General features: G+C 41.9%; 2 protein-coding genes across 7 annotated transcripts in view; one reads left to right on the forward strand and one right to left on the reverse strand.

The window, feature by feature from the left end:
* The window catches only part of slc16a6b (solute carrier family 16 member 6b), a 233,383-nt gene that overhangs the window by 108,025 nt on the left and 105,324 nt on the right, over window positions 1-20,034 (forward strand). The gene's annotated exons all lie outside the window — the stretch shown is intronic.
* Window positions 722-20,034, reverse strand: part of hoxb3a (homeobox B3a) — a 52,745-nt gene continuing 33,432 nt past the window's right edge. For 2 of the 6 annotated variants that reach the window (XM_062481063.1, XM_062481070.1), the window contains exons 3-5: window positions 9,717-9,780; window positions 3,847-4,432; window positions 722-3,165 (exon numbers count right to left, since the gene is read on the reverse strand). In XM_062481063.1, coding sequence (XP_062337047.1) covers window positions 2,402-3,165; window positions 3,847-4,321 — 1,239 coding nt within the window. In that variant the 5' untranslated portion in view covers window positions 4,322-4,432; window positions 9,717-9,780 and the 3' untranslated portion in view covers window positions 722-2,401. Of the gene's footprint in view, window positions 3,166-3,846; window positions 4,433-7,015; window positions 7,552-9,716; window positions 9,781-10,879; window positions 11,005-11,756; window positions 12,460-20,034 lie in introns of those variants that run through there. The other 4 variants (XM_062481054.1, XM_062481077.1, XM_062481085.1 and 1 more) reach the window with 4 other exon arrangements.

Below are 20,034 nucleotides of genomic sequence, written 5' to 3' on the forward strand. Positions count from 1 at the left end.
TGGTTGAATGAGGAGGTATGTGCATATGTTTGCCATTGTTGATTTACATGTTTAACTTTTAGTTTATCCTTTCTATTCTGTTATTTTCTCGACTAACTTTTCCATTAGGTATATTTTTGATTAATTGTCCAGATCACACGACTATAAACCAAAATTATACATAGGTCTACTGTAAAAAGAAAATCTGCTAATAATGTCAGGCTAACTGTTTTGGCTTTTGGTTTTGAATGTTTTCCATTTTATCATCCTATTTCACAAAGACAGAACTTTTTGTTGCTAATTCTATTGAGAGAAACTTTACATGCATTACTGTGTCTTGTCTCCAACATACAACATTGTCATACAACATAACATGTTACTTTTTTGTTTTTTGGCAATAAAGTAGATTTACAAAATAACATTTTACATTAGTTGTTAATAATTGTATATCCATGTGCTATATTTAGGCTTTATTCTTAAGACAAGTGAAATTATCAAGGTTAAATGGGCTCATTTAACATAAATAAGGATTATTTGTTGTTATTTGTACAGATCTTTTTAGGTAACAGGAGGTTGTGTTAGCCATGGACCACGTGATTATGCCAGTTGCAGCCCCGAGGGCTCTTTCAGAGTTGTGGCAGGAAAGCACGAGACAGATAGAGCACATGTTACCAATAGTCTTCTCTCTTACATGGCCAAACGCAAGGTCCTACTTTTTAAGGGTGAAAGGATCAGATAGAACTGAATAACATAACATTTTATTAAAGAATTGCTCAACAGACAACTCTTGACAAGGAAATTAAAGGAGCTACAAAGGACAAAAGAAGTTCTCCAAAAAGTGTTTATCTATATTGTCTAATTCTCGACTATGCAGGAACGGTCTGATTCCGTCCTCGCGTCCCCTGTACAAGTAATGACATTATTTATGTACAAGGGTAACATAAAACTACTTATTTCTAAAATACTAGAACTAAAATGAATTCGTTACAATGACAAGAACACAACGTCTTTATAACAGGTAAATACTAAAAAAGTACATTTTTTTCTTGATATAAATACATGGGGGATAAATAATAAAAAAGAAAGTTTTTAAACTGGCTATAACAAATAAATATATATTTATGGATGTTCATTTGAACACACATTGCGAAAGACACTGATTGGAGGTCTTCCGTTTCAAAATAAGATTTATTTTTTTCCTTACCCATCAAAATGTAAACTCTAAGTGCAACAATGATGCCCAGACGAGAAAGCATTAGTGTAAGCTTACACTTCCGCTTTTTTCCCGGACATGCATTTTGTTCAAATATACCCTGTTTCCACGTTAAGTCAAGACATGAAAAAATGTGGGCTATTCGCATTAGTGTTGGCTAATGTAAGTGAACCCTTAGGCTATAGATTGAGAGAGAGAGAAAGAGAGAATAAGGGAGGGAGAGAGATATAGTTTGTGAGAGAGAGAGAGAAAGAGAGAGATAGATAGAGTGTGAGAGAGAGAGAGAGAGAGAGAGAGAGAGAGAGAGAGAGAGAGAGAGAGAGAGAGAGAGAGAGAGAGAGAGAGAGAGAGAGAGAGAAAGAGAGAGATAGATAGAGTGTGAGAGAGAGAGAGAGAGAGAGAGAGAGAGAGAGAGAGAGAGAGAGAGAGAGAGAGAGAGAGAGAGAGAGAGAAGAGACAAAGAGACAAAGAGAGAGAGGAGGCAAGGAGCCTAACATAAATAAAGGAGTTTTTAATTCCTCTTATACCCTGTGCCGATGATATGCCAACGAAAACAACCATCGCTTATGTCCCCTTGAGTTTGTATGAATGTTAGTTTAGCATAGCAATGTGTGAGCCCAAATTCTGACCCGAGGGAGGTGCAAGGGACTCGGAGGACTGTGTGAAAAATTTCCTTGGAGACACAATGTTGGCAAAGACATGAAAATAATGTCAAAGGACAGTGGGTTAGTGTGGCATTTCAAAAGAGAGGTAATGTGAAAGGGAAGTCATCTAAAACAATCCAGTGGTTTGCTTGCAACGATACTGAGACGGAGATATGTTCTCCTTACTGTGGATATGTGACGTCAACATTAGCCATTTTGCTGACGCGGTCGGGCGACACAATTCTCCATTGACATAACATGTGTTCCATTGAGTCAAAAAGGTCTCGAAGTGGTAAATCTCGGACTTTGTTAACTGTCCATTTAATCCAACTACGACTCCTCCATTACTCTCTTTCAGGGGAGGCCCCCTCCTTAGCCAAAGTACAACGTAAATCAAAATGGAAATAATGGGGAATGTGACGCACAATGGTTAGACAACACCTAGACAACAGCTTGGACAGGCTAACAAACCACTGGATCGTCTTTTTATTTCAACCCCCATTGCAGCGTCCCATGGGTTAGTTAGTAGAAGTTGTCATTTCGTTTGTTTTGTTTTTCAAACCTGCTACAGATGAGTTAACTTGGGTGCTTCCTGGATTCTACCCTGAGAAGGATGGTGCGCCGACAGATCGGTGTATGTCGGGTGGGGGTCGCACGGTCCGTGATGTTGGCTGGCTGACATCTGCGTGGCACCGTTGTACTCCATGTTTCCTGCCTGGTGGTGAGGCAGGTGGTTGAGGCCGTACATAGACGGCCCGGAGGTGGGCATTGACTCAACGTAGTTCCCCCCCACGTACACGGGGCTGCCCTGCATGTTGGGAGTTCCGTAATTACCACTATTACCCTGTAGCCCGTGCGGGTCGTACTCTGGCGCGGTGTTGGCATACTTCTGTTGAGCGGGGCAGGTTTTCATTGGGTTTTGGTAGGCTGAGGACATGGCATAGGCGTTCTGATGGGGCTTGTTGAAGGATGGTGGGGAAGGAGCGTCGTAGCTACCTGCCATTGAATGCATGGAGTTCATAAAACCAGCGGAGGACTGCAGGGATAGGGGAGGGCTTCCAGTTGGCGACGGACCACCGGAAGAAGAGCCCATCCCTTTCGATTTTTGATCTTTTTTGTACTTCATACGACGGTTCTGGAACCATATCTTAATCTGGCGCTCGCTGAGGTTGAGCAAGTTAGCCATCTCCACTCGCCGAGGCCTGCACAGGTAACGGTTGAAATGGAACTCTTTCTCCAGCTCCACCAGCTGCGCGCTCGTGTAGGCGGTGCGCGCTCTCTTGGACGCAGCTGAACCCGGGGGGCTTTTCTCGCCACCGCTGCTCTCCGCTGGGGTGGGAATGAAATAAAACATAATTACTACACAGGGAAATTGAATGCATCGTTTCCTAATAAAGCAGGGGGCATATTTCGAAACTTAGCCCCCTGATATTACGTGTCAACACTTCATAACTTTGGCATTTATTAAGAGATTGGATCCCCTTCATTGACCGGCTGTACGTAAATGGTATCATTGAACAGACAAAACACCTCTGGACCAAGGAAGCATTAACTGTATGCACTCAAAGCATCCACAATGTTTTGTATGCTGTTCGCAAATCTGAGATTTAATTAATATCAATCGACCGTTTGTGTGTGTTGAAATGCGTGTCTGTCAATATCAGTTCATATAACAATAATATTTGACGAGCAGCAGTTTTCTCTTATCTCTAAATAAACAACATTCGACTTCAAAACATATTGTCTCTGTCGATGAACAGATATTCTATGGTCTCACTGTTATATATAGCTTCACTGTCATTTGGCTTGAGTGGTTTCAAACACTCATCAATAAAGAGAATGCTTGCGTCTGTTCATTGTGTCAAATTAATGAAAGTCTCGTTGCTATTAAAGAGGAATACCATTAGATTATTCCACCATTTTGTAATCTCCATTCATGCTACCCGTAATGCCTTTTTGAGAAGGTGCCATGAATAAATAGACATCGTTGGGGGAAGAGGAAGCACACACCATTAGCTGAACTTGCGCTTGGAGAGCCGTTTTTTTGCTTTGTGTTCTGCCTCGATTCCTTCATCCAGGGGAAGATCTGCTTGGTGAGCGTGGGGTTGGGGGGTAGAGAGGACGTCTTTGGGGCTGATTTAGAAGCCCCACCGCTGCCACCCGGCTGCTGGGCGGTGGCACTGCTGCTGCTGGTGGCGTTGGCAGGGTTGAGGGGGGGGGACACTTGGGGGGGTGGGTGGTGTTCAGGTGGCAGGCTGGGGCGCATGCAGCTGCCATTCAACTCTTTCGTCTTGGCATGCTGCTGCGGAGGGGCACTGTTCCCCCCTAAAGACTGGAGAGAGCAGGCAGACCTCTGGTAGTCGCCTTCGAGGTGAGGTGAGGACTGAAAGGCTGGTTGGGGTGCATCATAGCCAAAGCCGTTGGCCCCTTGGTACGAGTAACCTCCAAATAGCGTCGAGTTGTCGTAGTAGGTCGTTTTCTGCATTTCCAAAAGAATTGGCGTAACCGGCTACCAGGGTCTTGACGACCTTCTGGAAGAACATTGGCACCAGATGTCACGTGACGGTCTCTTTCCAACGGCCTCTTGGAAGCTGACCTGAAAGGTTATAAGAAGCACATAATAAGAGAGGCGCGAGATAAATCCATCTTCGCCCGCTGAAAGACGTCATGACATGAATAGCTCTTTCCCACAACACGGCTTGCAGATGCTATGTCAGGGCAAGCTGCACTGGCCGGCCCTTCTACCCCCCCCCCCCCCCCCCCCACCACCACCACCACCACCACCACTACACAAGCCACACACTGCGAAACAACATTTAGTCTCTCACACACACACACCAATGACTGCGGAATATGTGAGGGGCTCATTTATAATGTTTACGATTTAACTACAGTATTAGCCTAGATCTTAGTAGCCCCAGTGAGTAGGGTATAGGCCTATAGGTAGTGCATGCTTTTGTGTCATGATAGGCAATAACTCTTGTCATTCATTCAAAAAAATTATATAGGGTAATAGTCTTAGTCCTACAATCAGCAATTAAATAACATTACGCTGCAATAACGTTAGGATTTATTTTCGTTGTTACATCACAATATAGCGATAAAAATGATCTCGAGTGGGATACATCTGTTTTGTCTAATCGGAAAAAGGTAAATGACAGGGTTTAAAACATAAATATGCGTTGTTAAAATATATAGGACATAGTCTTGTAAACTATTTTCTATAATAATTGTCTTTATATTGAGCTGGAAAATCTGTGCAGATGTCGTCTTTTGTCACACTTCCTTCAGGGGTTTCTCCGGTTACACAGTAACGTATTTGGGCAACATAAAAAACCAGAAAAACCGGCATTTTAGCCTTCGTTGTGCACTTTGTTGCAATCCCAATGGAATGGGATGAAGAACCTCGGAAGATTTAAAACGGGCATGATTCATTTATGCCTGCTCGACAAGACAAGACGGTGAAACCCTGGAAAGCTCCACACATTCGTTAACCGCTGGGGTGGCCAAAAGGCCAGTGTGTAACCTTGCAAAGCATTCCCATCGCACATGGGATTCATTTCGACTGGATGGCTTGAAGACAGATGAAACGTTTGAAAATTGCTTCATAATATGCAATAGCATGGGGTATAGCTTTAATACATTTAATGTCACTGTCGTCTGTTTTTAACAGTCTTTTTTTGAGGTACAAAGAAGTGGACTATAGCCTATAGGCTAAGTCAAAACAAAGCATAGCCTGATGTTTTGTCGAATTATTTATTAGAGACCATTCAGTTTGAGTGATAAAATAACATGCTATCATGCTCTTCTCAAATATCTTACGCAGATGAACGGCTATTTTGGGAATATGAAAAACATAATAATTAGTGAACGACGGATCAATTATATGAGACCATAATATTTACATTCAAGAAGGGAAATCTGCAAGGTCTGTAAATTCAAAAAGCCTATTTCCAACATACACATATGAATATCAATACATCCATGAAAATGATCAATTTCCTATGGAATACAAAAGACCACAAATAAAGCTAATTATATTTATGTAGCCATGGATCATGTAGCCTATTGTTCGGCATATTTAGCTTTCTAAATCCAAAACGAATACAAAAATATTTTCAAGTTTCAATGGAAAACTTAAGCAAAACAATCATATTAATACATGACATTAAAGCAATTTAATGTGTCTAAGAGATGAGGGGGGTTAGATTTACAGCTTTTGGACATCAACTCTCACCACGTCAAAAATGTCACCCATTTATCTTTCTAGTAGACGGCCGGAATCCTAATTATTTACTCTAAGGAATTGTAGGAGGGGGAGAGGGGGTGAGGAAGCGAAAAAAATGGCTGCAAGAATAATATATATTAAATCATATCACTGTGCCATTAAATGGAACACGTAATGTCCTGTCCTGTTTGTAACCCTAACACAATAACTAACTTTACTATGCGATACGCCTCTAATGCAATTATTGGGGTCCAGAGTGGATGGGGCTGGATAAAAGGCGATCCCATAAAGGAACATCAACAACAACAACGAGCCCAGACACAAACTTGGGTGTCCAATCTGTTTCATAACATGGCTAAAATTACAAATGGCGTCTGCAATATATAGGCTACACAAGGTAGGCTATGTCGAGTAATCCATGTAGGTTATTTGTTATCCCACTGATTAATGAAAAGTAGCCATAAATGCTATAGACTATAGCATATGGACGACAGAACTGTCTTTCGTGTCGAGCCATCTTCATACGTCTCTTAGCTTTCGTTCAATTACAGACAACACAGGCCTTATGTCTCACTATCAAGTCAAAGGAAACATGTTATATTGAAACATTAATTAATGGGTAAGGCTTAATACAGAAATAAATTCGATGATTTCATAGAAGGTCCATGATATCCTACAGATTCAGTCCTCAAATGCACTGAACCTCAAAGCCGATGAAAACAGATGGGTAAAAAAATATTTTTCCCGTTGTTTTGAAAATAAATATAAGCAGTGGGGAAATGAATCCATTTGAAAAGAGAATCTGAAGAAGAAAATGGGGGTTGCGGCGTGGAAGGAAGCTTAAAGCATTGTGAACTCTTCTTGAACCGCGATTGGAGTCATATGGTCATAAATCACCGGGACGCACACTCCGCCATTCACAAACTGATAGCCTATTTCAGACCAGCTTACCTTAGCCTCTGACGACGGAAGCACGGGCAGGCATCATATATTTTTCACATTCAGCCTCGATGCAATCAATAAAACGGGAGCTTTCCCCTCTCCCCTTAAAAACTCGCCGCAAATGTATATCCGCCGGCGGCGGCCCCGAGCCTGAGTCGGGCGCTCCTGCACGGATCCCCTCGGCTTGGGCAGGGGGTAGACGGTCTGGCATGAAAGATCTGAGGAATGCTAGGGGGGCTGCGAATGGACAGGCAGAGAGCGCCTGGCTGCCCCGCCGACTGGTACGCCCTGCTCGCTGATAACAATGGCCTCAGATTTCCCCCGTTCTTTCACGGCGCAAACCTCAACATCATAATCCAAGCATGAGAGCCGCAGTTTGCCGCGAAATTTCATCCCATTGCATTTTTCTTTCTCCCGTGTGTTTCTGTAGATGGTTAGCTATTCCCACTACACGTAGCTCTTACAGACGGTTTATTGTGCTGTCAACACAAGGCCTTTGCAGCTATTAGAAAATAACGGGGCTGACTTGGAGCGCCAGGCGCGAGCGTTAATCCCCATCAAACAGCGTCACTAGTGAAAAATTATGCTAATTGCAGACGTGCTGGACAGGGCACGGGCCTTTATTTCGGGAGAGGTGGCGACTTTTTTTATTTAAGTGTCTCCCAGTTAGGTGTCTGGCTACGGTAATATTGTTTAGTTACGGGAGAAGCCCCATTTTTTCTCCTCCACTGGTGTATATTAGATTACCAGGAAGTGGGTTTTGCTCAGACGGCTCCCGTTTTGGCTCGCGGCAGAAACAGAATTTCCCCTGTATTGTTAATGTTTCAACACATATATCCCAGCACAGCCACGTAGTGTAATAACTAATGCACAAAATGAAAAAAGGAAGGAGGGGGACTGTGAGAACAGACAACAGCCGAACTTGACAATACGAGGGAGGGGTGTAAAACAAATCAGCCAAAGGAAAAAAAAAGTCAATCTGTGATATTTAGAAGCCCAGACGAAACTGGTGCCACACATGTTCTTAGAAAAACTTAGATAGCGAGTAGCCAAGTGTAGGCTACATGTTGAAAATACAGAGGATCGCTTTCTGTATTTTGTATTGGAGGTGACATTTTAACACCCAAATCAAGATCAAACAAGGAGATGAAATATCTGAAAACAAGGAAAAGGAGACATGGATCCCTTTTGGAAAGGAAAACTCAAGTTTGTATTCTCTATCCCCCCCCACCCTCTTTCTCTCTCTCTCTCTCTCTCTCTCTCTCTCTCTCTCTCTCTCTCTCTCTCTCTCTCTCTCTCTCTCTCTCTCTCTCTCTCTCTCTCTCTCTCTCACACACTCTTTCCCCCTTCCCCTCAATATGTTTTTTTCCACTTTCTCTCCCTCCCTCACTCGTTCTCTATTTTTATTATTCAGGACACTACCCCTGTCGTTTATGGCTACGTAAGATTTATGACTTCTACCACACAGCAGTGCCAGTAAACAGCAACTTTAAAAAGATGCGTTTTGTGTGGGCACTTCAACAGAGGAGATCACCAGCGGTGTAGGAAGGTAGGAGGCAGAAATGTAGGTGTCTGCAAGTCTCTCCTATGTGGTATTGTTCTTGATTTGCAACTGCTGCTAAATGGGGCAAATGGAATGGATCCTAAAGGCCTACTAATTAACAACATCTTAAAATCTTTTGTTCCCACAACTTATTTTTTCAACGAGTAAGCACATACTGGGAGCAAGTAGGGAATCGTGTATTTCAGTGCCCTGGCGAAAAAAGATTGGGATTCCTACATGTTAATGTTTGTCACAAGATTAAGGAATTATTTGCCTTGGATGGCAGGAGTCCTCAGTCTTCAGTTTTGGATTAATCTGAATCTCAGACAAGTTAAATGGAGAAATATCGGAATCTACTTCGCTTTACGGCAGATATCCAAATACCATTCCAAGCATAAGGCCTGGTCATCAGCATGCTCTAATGTTATGTTTGTTGTATATAATATATGTTTCTATATAATATATGTTTCTATATAATACTGAGTGTTAAATGCTGCTTAATTGTTGCATGGTGAACAATCTTCACATTTATTTATAACCTGTGTACATGTATTCTGTTCCAGCAACATGTTTCCCATATGAACAGAAGGCTCACCAACTGAGTATTTTCTTTTGATAAGTGAGTCTTTGTACAGCATGTTGCTTCTGATGGCATTTTTGGACAATATTTGCTGTTATAGTTTGTCATACATGTCATCCAGATATGCAATTGCGTGGCTAATCTGCATAAAACACACGCCCATACCATCAACACCCATTACAGTGCACTACTAGTCATTACATCACCACAAGCATGGCATAAATGGAATATATAAAAGTAGGCCCATACAGACTGAAGAATGCACAATATTGTTTATGTATGGATCTATAATAGTAAACAAGTTTAATTATTTGCTTAGAACCTTCCATTTACAATGCAACCTCCCCCGATTGTCCCCCTTTGTCACTGAGCAAATTTTAGCAATATCTGAATGCAAATTGCAGTTTAAGATCTATGTTCAGTGCATATTAAAATAAAATATACAATTATATATATTTTTTCATGTAAATTCTTCATTATTTATCTGAGATTATAAACATTTCAGTGGTGTGTCTTCAATAGATTCTCGTTTATGAAACATTCATCACCACACTGCAATACTTAAAAACGTGCATTGTTGTTCTTACCGGGATGATGCTGTTTATGAACACCGTTTATGCAAGAAAGCAGGTTCCTGAAGCCTTGAAGGGACTGCAAGGAAAAAGAGAAAGATGCAATCAAAGGGGGTCCTGGAAAATCCAATACAGTGCATATGACCTCTTGTAGACTAATCGAACACAAAGGCAATCTGAGATTTGTCTACCGGTGACAGATATCGTTAACCTTAAATTATTCCAGCAATACCGGAATAAATGCAAATCCAATAGGATAGAATCCCGGGTCTTTTCGATTGATTTAAATGATCTATCAGATTACATTGTCCACATATTTCAAATATTTGTACCCCATTGTGGCGTCTATGGTCCCACAAACTGTGCAAGCAATATACACGAAGTAATGCTCACGTAAGAAAAGAACCACAAACATACAGATCAACATGTGAAGAATCATCCGGTTATGATTTGCAACAGGGTTGGTCTTGCAAGCATTCTATGTAAATGATAAAATCCCAAGTACACTACAACAGAATAGATCCATAACAAATGTGGATGGTTGTGTCCTGTAATTAATAATGAAAATAAAACGATCCTATGTTGGCTATTAATGCCGTGTTCTAAATATGAAAATTTCAATGCAGGCTATTGTGACATGAACAAATCTTTCCACTGTGACAATAATTATAACAGCATGAAAATAGATGTAATGAATTTGATGATTAACCTTAATGAGCGTGATGATGAGAATAATTAGAGAGGTAGGCTAAAGCCAGAAAATAGCTTACAAAGTCTCCACTACACCTCATCGAAATGAATCGAAAATAAACGAAAGTCACCCAATATAATGGACTGCGCCCACGGTTCAACAAGGGGTACACAAGCCTCATCGTTCTGGAGAAAAAATAAGGTCCAACTATCTACGTAATTGTAGCGCTATATCCACATCCAGTGCAAAAACAGGTTGAAAAGGATATGTCCAACGTAAGGGCCCAAGCTGAAATGAAATTGAATGGCCATGGTGGTGTGCATGGTAGCCTAGCTCTTATTAAAAGTGGAATAAAAACGTTGGACGCTCTCGTTCGCCCGCTCCTGACAGCTACCCCAAACACATAAATCAAAACGAGGATTCCCCGACCTCCCCGACACTGCGGCCTATAGCGATATAAAGTTATTTATTGCATCCCCGCACTCACGCACAGCGTTGGCTCGCTTCCATCCCCGTCGCCCCGTTTTTTTCAACCGCTACCCTGGTAGTTTTGAAGATTTTCAGCACCGATAACACGCTGTCGACCCGAAGCCCTACTGGACTAACCTAAAGTTACCTACAAAGTGAAGGGTGCTACAGACCCCGCAGTCAGCAACGCTACTCGCTCAGAACAAAGGGAGGAGGCAGCTATACAAGCAGAAGAGCTGATGAGCCAATTTCTTGTGGAAAAACGTCCGAAAGAAGCCAGAAAACTCGAATATTCAAATCAAATGCTGGCTAACCAAGCACTAATTCAACGAAAACCATTCTGAAAGCCCAAACATGTGCAAACGGTAACGAAATAACAGGGTGAAACAACATGGAGACTTGAGTGGTTAATTTCTGCTATGATTGCAACAAAGAGCTCCTGCATAATTGATCAAAATGCATATTAAGAGGTTACACGGGTAATATGGGTTTTGGGCAATCTTGTTGTAAAATGTAAAACCTAGTTCCACGGCTCAATTTTCATAACAGTGCTCAAGCACAGTTTTGGTCAACTTTACTGTCAAGTTTGTTTTCTCTCCCTCATTCTCATAGGACAAACTATCTTTCCCTTATGCCCTTATTTTTAACAACTACGGTGCCGTTACATCCACTCCCTACATTTCTTAACGTCTTCCATGATCCGTTCGCCCAAAAAACAGATCATCGTCACAATTTATACATGCATGACCCATGTAGGCCTACTTATAAACACACTCTGGGAGTAAAACACATAAAATGAACAAGGCCAGGCTTGCTCCGGGCTGGCTGTGTCTCCCTGTGACAGATTGGCGCTCGGTTTACCAAGTGACCTTTTACGTCGAAGAGCAATAACTCACCAGATTAATGATCAATCAACGGAAGTACTTTGGAATCCCATCGTAATGTATTATATTTATGTATTAATCCCGGCCCTGCAATACCTGGCTCTCAGAGCCCGCATGGCACCTACTGGCAGTCAGCTAAACGCCGACCCCATCCCATTTGTTGTGTAATTACTAGCCAGTTGTTACCAGCAGAGTTTTAGTGACTGGAAGAAAACACGGCCAGTGAGGCGATAAGGCCCTCTTCCAAATCTAAAATAATGACCAGTTCATGCGCTCACGTGACGCACTTACGTCAAAAGAGTGCCGTTTCTTATTGTAAGATATTGGTATGGCCTCTCGTTTTCAATGGATACGTTTTTTCCACAAAAGAGGATTCATACATTTTTCTTCGCTCTTTACAAATGTGGTGTTTTAGCCCTGTAATTTAGGTAGCTACCCACCCCAAACTTAAAATTCTTCTCAACAACTGAGGTACGCTTTTTATGCCGTCCGTTTGCCGGATTCCAGTGTCTTGAAATGCAATGAAGTCGAACGGCTGGCATCCCCAAATGGCCAGCGACGAAAACTTCTAAACGCGAAGTACAAGATTTGTCTTGTTCTCTCTCCTATTCTGACGGATGACTATATTTTCAACACTTTAGTGAACAAAAATACGAGTTAGCGCAAGATCTCGCGTGCTCCAATCTGAGAGCGATAAAGGGAGTTTCTGCACCTCTCACTGGGCGATTCGAAGAGCAAAGGGGCTTGGTTTTACACCCACGCAGATATCTCTCTACTAAAGATCGCCGGATTACGAGTAAACTCCCATTTGAGCCCTGGCGACCTACAGCGTTATGTCACTATCGATCGTCGCAAAACTGGTTGTCATTGCACAGGATTACTAATCCAATTGCAGATGGGCATCTAAGTTTCTTGTATATGGGCAAGTGTGTTATTTCACTAGTCTCCAGTGAAATAGCAATAATAGTCACATACAAGATCAGAATATTATTGTTATTTCACTGGAGACTAGTCATTTACTTGTGAGTAGCCTAACTGTATTCGTTTTAAACTCTACGATTTGCACCTTATCGTTACCGAAATTGGAACTGAGACGCCACAACAGACATTGAGCATTCGTGTCTTCAAGACAGTCTCTTAGAGCTCCAGAGAACAGGCTGGGAACATGTATTTTGGCTGTAAAGAGCTGGACAAGGAACCCCTTCCATCAGCTCCTTCCTTTGAAGGATCAGGGTTAATCGTTATCAGAGAAAGGGGCAAGGGATGGTAATCTTTAACCTAGAACTCAAAGAGGACACTGAGGTTGAGGACGGGGTGGAGGTTGGGGGTTGCTATACCCATTTTGCTCTAGGGCCCCAAAAGTGCCAACCTCACCACATATTATACATGGTGAGGATATAATGGGTTGGTTGGGTGCACGCACGGGACGAAGAAGAATAGCATAATATCATCATCAGCATAGTTAAATACGCTTATTTGGACTATTCTGACGTATGATATATAAATCATAGCTATTCTAGGAAATTTGATCATGAAGCGCAACATTGTGCATACCAGATATCATCTTAGCAGATCTCACCGATTTGATGCATTAAGATATTATGGACTCAAAACTGTCAGATATTATACACTGTCTCACAATTGTTGCACTTTGACATTTTCTCCAATGGTGCTTTGCCTGTGCTGTCAGAGATATATGATAAAATCAATTAAAGAATGACCACTTTCTGTTTAGTGGTTTTGCGTTCAGTCTTCGATTCCTATTCGCGCAAACCACCAGGTCATGATTTCCAATGAGCTAGCAAACAAAAGTTTGGCATGAAGTCAAATATCTATCTAAGATAAAGATAAAATAATTATTTGGATGTTTTGAGTCAGCCCATGCGCAACTAATTTTAGTTGGTTTAGGCATCCAAGTTGTTGCCATGCATGTTTAACAGCCCTTTCTCCTAAATTGCCATTAAATTAATTTTCTACATTGACTTGGTCGGACCATTTCATGTCTAACACACGCGTTGCTTACGCATAATGTGACTGCCTGCACCTTAATACGATAGTCTAGTGATAAGAGACACATTTGACTTTTGAAGAAAGCTTGCAGAAGGACAAAGCCTATATGTCTTAACACTGATGCAAGTTTAACAATGTTGTTGTTTCATGGATGAAATCAGGAGGTTGTCCAGCCCCACATGATTTTATCCTAATCTATCCTGGGGATATAATATCATGAGACACTACAGATGTAAGGCAACAACATCCCCGTTAAAATTGATGCTATTTTACATTACAACTGACCTTTAGTGTAAACGCCATTTGCAGTGTGGTGGGGCTCACACTTGGGCTACAAGCAACTGTTAAAAAATAATAATAACAAGGATTGCGTAGTTTAGGTAAGGGAAGCTTTTTCGGATTCCTGGGGAGTGAGAAGGACTGAGGCTAAACCGAGAGTAGCTAGAGTAAGCAATCCTTTCACACAGTCATAAATCACGCGCACATGCATCTTCTTTTTACACCTAGCCATCATCTTCCATTCACGGCTTCAACTCACTCGGCCCGCTTGCCCCTCGCTCTCCAAACATCAGATGCACCGCACTTTATGCAATGTGTACACTTTTAAACGGGGGTGTGGACGGCTGATATTATTGTTTGACAGAGAAGTAAAAACAAAAAAGAGAGAAGGAAAGGGGACAATCGTGCAGAGAGATGCAAAGATACTAGGAGAGAGACACGAAACAGAGGGCTGGGGAAAAAAAGAGGCTTTCAGGCATCTCGGTTACCTATTCGAAGGCATCTGTCTTCGGCTGTTCCAGAATACAAAAACTTTTGCGGGATTTGACACACCCAATGATGCCCCCAGCCTGGGTCACACAACGGATAATTAATGACTTGTCTACGGAGGTGCAGCGGACGCCGGCACGACCAAAGCATCCGGCGTCAGTGGCTGAAAACCTTACCTGACTTCGATCAGTTCTGTTTCTCACGGGCAAAGCTTGGACACCGTTTGGGGACTATCTGGCCAAGACCTGTCGGGATTAGCCTATAGCTTTTTCGTTTCTTTTCTATGGTGAAGTTGAACGTGTGACGGGAAACATGCTAGTTTTATCTAGGAAACAAACAAAACAAAAAAAGAGTGTTTACATGGAGTCTCCCGTAGATCCACAATTCTAAGAGAATCGGACGGGACCGCTGCTCACAAGGTTTGCACAGATGCGCGCGCGCGCTCCCATCAACTGGTTTCTTCTCCCGGGCCCGAGCGCTCTAGAACGCGGAGCAAACCCCTCTTGGCACATCCGATTTTCGCGAGCTCAGAGTGCGATTCCCTGCCGTCTCAGCAATCAGCAGGAGACGCTAGATTCCACCTCTACCCTCGAGCTCCCTCTTACCGCCTATGGCTGAATCCGAGGAGCCGGGTGGATTGACACGGTGAACTACTGAACCAGTGGACTGACAGGACACATGGGGTGGAGACGGCAAGAGGGGTTCGTCTGTCCAATAGGGACCTGTACAAGGCTGCGAGGCCAACGCGCGAGCCATATGGCGATTACAACCTGCGGGTTTCTGCTGGGTTGAACGTGGTTAAGCCTCATTCCGATACTGACGTTTAACTGTCAAAGTCCGTTTTTACATGTGAGTCGCGTGGAGGGCGGCTTAAAGCCCATGATCGTGTTTTGTTTTTCTCTCAAATGACTGTATCAGGACAGAGATGTTGTACAGGAATGTGGCCTTTGCAACCTAGAAAACGAATGACCTTTCTGGTAATGTGTTAAAAAGGTGTTGGTCTTGGGTAGCTTGTGTTGCTCTGTAAATGTTGAATCCTATTTCGCCACTTTTAGTCCAATCGGACACACTTGGCATTGTTTCTTGGCCGATCCTTTGTATGAGAGTGTGTTATCTTCCTACACACGCAGACACAAAGAAGTGCACACTATAGGCTACACACGCACACACACTGAAAGATAGAAGGAGAGAGACGGAGGGAGGACACAGAGAGATATATACTGTACACGCACAAAGAGTGGGAAGTTACTGATGCAAAAAAAAAAAAAAAACGCAATGATAGTATCCGAGTTATTTTTAGTTCCCACATGAAAACATTGCTGTTTCTCTGAACATTTCCGGCTCAGCACTCTTATCGCTCTCATGCATGCTCTTCAGCCGGGTGAAAAGGGCTCCTTGCAGCCTTTGGATACGGTTTCAGCGGTCATTTTTCATGTGCTTTGAATCGCTGCAAGTGCAGACCATTATAAATTAGCAGCGGGCTTCATATTGATTTATATCCGAACAGGTAATCATTCCTGCATTACGAGGGCCGGGGAAATACCTAGCAAACAAGTAGATAACCATGAATCTTGGAGAAAAGATTGAAGCCAGATTTAAACAATAAGGAGAAAAAAAGGATAACAAGATGATAATTGAACAAAATAAGGATTTTGATATGTCTGTTTTTTGTAAAAAAAAAAAAAAAATAGTTTGTGTCATAGATAGTGCGTTTATGGGCTGTAATGTAGGTTATTAAATTATTACTATTACTATTTTCAAATCCTTGTGTTCTGAAATTCCTTCCAAAGCTGGCGCTTTGAATTCTGTTAGAGCAAGTCTGCTTCATTGGCAACTATGACTGTAGGCCTGCATGTAGCCTAGCATATAAATGAAAATTATAGATGAATGCTGTTTGGAACCGCAGAGGTTATGTGGTTTAGTTTCCACTGTGTAGGTGAACATAACGCGGTTTCTTTACATTTCTGGAATGGAACAGACATCATGCAAACGAAGCTTCTTCTACAAGAACACTATTTTGGGCTAGCTATTCGGCAAACACAATTCTTTTAAATGGTACTAGAAAATGAAAACCTTTGTGTTAAGTTGTTATAAAACACATTACATTTCATTTTGTTTTAACGTGGTAAATTTGGGTTCTGCATCAATGATGTAATCATTATTTTCCTACGATTGTGATTATTTTATTATGACCAATTTTCTAACCCGTTTTTTTTCAAAGGCAACAGGATGGAATATAATTGGGGGAACAATCCTATCGGGAGTAGAAATAGCCTTTGCGCAATTTTCTTTTGAATCGCCTACTTACAGACACAAATATCCTGTGGAAATGTAGTGAGATGCAGGGTAGCTTGTCTCTTTGTGCAGTGAAGAAGTGCACAATATTGCTGCCATACATTGTGTATTGTTAGGACTACTACTGAGTGGGAAGATCCTCTTGAGTGCTGTGTTGTGTAGTACAAGCGTGGGATTGTTGCGACCTTGTCGTTGACACAAATGATAAACAACCAAACACCAACGCATCAGGTTATAGTATAAAGGTTGTTAAAAGGTATACTATTGCAACGTTAGGATTGGGCTAAACAGTTTAGTAGAACCTTATGTTTTTAATAGAGCCTACTAGTATAGGCTAGAGACCAAGTAACCATTGAACAAAGGCCCGAATCCTCAGCTTTCTGTCTGGACAGTCTTTATGTTTACAGGGCTCCTTCATTCTTAAATCGGCCTCACAGTCCACTGCTATCATCATCACTATTCGAAACCAATAACAATGTAATTGGGCCATATAAAAGAAGTCACGTTTGTAGTCTGAGTTGGCACATTTTTATGATGCACCGTGGTTTCTCCAGAGTTTGAGAAGCCTTCACAGCTACCCACATGACTGGCATTTTGAATCATTTTTTTCCACGCTCTACTGTCACTGAAATCAGATATGAGGCGGTTTCAGTCAGCAACCGTGATCTCTTGTGCGCCAAATGCCCCCTTCTCCTCGCCCCCAGCGCGTCCACCGAAATGAGCAAGAATATTGTATTTGACACAGCGCCCGACAACAACGGGCGCCGCTGGAATAGACATTTTGAAAGCACTGCCCCTTGCTGCTATGCCCATTAATATTTGATGGGAGCCACGGAGTTCTTCTAATTTTGTTACACAAAGGTTTACACTAGCATGGCGAAGAGGCGGACTGTGAAGTAGCCAGCCATGGAACTGAAATTGAAGTTTCTTCCGTCGCCTACTCCATGCATGTTGTTTAATATTAGCACTAGACTAGTGGTTAATGGGACGATAGGAGTGCTATCATCATCCTTATTGTTCTTTTCGCTGTTAATGCATTTTGCTTATCAAATACATGTTGTGAATGAAATCATTCAAATAAACCGTTTTTTGCTATGTTTGTTTCTTCTTCTCGTCTCGAGTGTTCTCTCCCTGTAAGTAGGCTAGACCAACATCAATGCACAGTACAAACACATTAGATCACACTATAACGACTTCAACACGTCAAACACGAAATTTCCTATGGTTAGCTCAGAAAATATGGCTTGATAAACCTCCCCCTTCTCATTGGTAAAGACACTGGCATGCGACTAATCAACTACAAATGCATGCTATCTCCCAGCCAATCAGATATTGTACGGCAGAATGAAACAAACAGCCCAGCATGAAAATGAACAACTATTCTTGTCTACATCACCTCCATGCACAATCTATTTCTCATTGTGAAGTTTGAGATAAGTCAGACATAGCATTGTCTGTTTCGACATAATTAATAGCCTATTATGTCATTAAAAAAGTGGAACATCTTTAAAAAATTAAGACGAAAATATGAACAATTAAAAAAAAAAAAAACATTCTGAAATGATATCCACAAGTTTCGTCTGCCACAGTGTGTCCACTACAAATCTCTTCCTGTCAACATTCCGCCTGAACAACAGAACACATCTCGCGTGATTATTCTCTCATCTACTGAGTTTGTATTCCAATTACATGTTCTCTTCCTGACCAAAAGGGCTCGAGCGCAGGTATTGAACCCCTGGCCATAACATTTCTGGCGAGCCGAGGCGCTTTTATAAGATTTACATGGCGACGAGGCGTTCCCGTTTTGCCAAATTTAAACAAATCTTCCCTTAATTGGTAATCGCATATGCAGTAACTCAAGACCTCCAGCTACTTAGCCTTCATATTAGCCGTTGATCCATTGTAGTAAATCGCCCGGGATAATCAACTGAGGGGAGAGAGAGAACGAAAGGAATTGGAAATATAGGCTTCCACAGGCTAAAGTGGAGCACCAAAAAGCCGGAGAGTTATAAGGACCCCGGAATCTCTTCCTCATTCCCGAGTATCATCACTCGCCCATCATTTTTCCAGAGAAATGATTTATCGCGGAGCCGGCCATAAACAACACTACTCCCTCACAAACACACAATGGCAGCACGCTGCCGCTGACACACATATCACTATAAATCAAGAGAAGTAGCCTGCTGAAAAGAATAAAGAGGGACTGGGAAACGAGGATACATGCAGAGGAAGACAGAGATGAGACCGAGGAGCGATGAGAATAATGCAACTGCTTTTAAAATATATATGTATACATTGCTACCATTCCAATACAATAACAGGGATATGACATACAAACTATAGCCTACCATTCTTGTGTCCAAGGCTGAATTCGTACAATGGGATGAGTGGTGCAAACACACATGCACGATGTCAAAGTATGGCAATGATGAGTATTTTTGACATATTTACCACAATATTACAAACAGCATATAATTCATTGACACAGGAAAGCCAACGGATCAGCAATGCACTTGCGTGGAAGTGGCGTCCCCTGTTTCCGCTATACTCACAATGTCCACACGATGAGACGCTCCCGTCCAAATTTGTTTTATTGCAGCCTCTGTGTGTCTCTTCCCCTCTCTTTTTTCCCTCCGCTATAGGGCTTGTTTTTAAAAGGACAGTTGAATTTCACGTCAGACACAGGGCGACCATGTCTGCGATATTCCTGACGAATACATATCTATTCTGCAACCTCTGCATTAATTATTTAATGAATCACGTGACCAGTAGGGGGATGGGGTACCTCTCCTTACACGCTCGCGGGACCATTCTCAACCCAACACTCCAAAGCCTAAGCTCTAACTTGAACCTTTTTGTTGAAAATGAAACAATAACCTAACATATCGTTCATACTATCATACATACTTTGTGAGATAGCAAAATAACTCTTATGTTTGTGCCATGTACCCAAGACAGACTTTATGGCAGGTCGTGACATCATAAGGTCTGCTATGGACAGAGAAGATGGTAAAATACTTGAAAGATTTCGTCTTTATTCTTCAACCTCCCGTCCTTCTTTGTGTTCATAAAGAATGCTAATATCTGTTTGTTTTAACTTGATTATAATTCAAAATGAGAAGTAACATTAAGAGCGAATATATTGACTTGTTTCATTTAACATTCGTTCCAATGCATTAGCCTTTAGAGTAGTCTTTTAATATAATAAATATCCGAT

The sequence above is a fragment of the Osmerus eperlanus genome, chromosome 2, assembly GCF_963692335.1.
Source record: "Osmerus eperlanus chromosome 2, fOsmEpe2.1, whole genome shotgun sequence".
NCBI classification, from domain to species: domain Eukaryota; kingdom Metazoa; phylum Chordata; class Actinopteri; order Osmeriformes; family Osmeridae; genus Osmerus; species Osmerus eperlanus.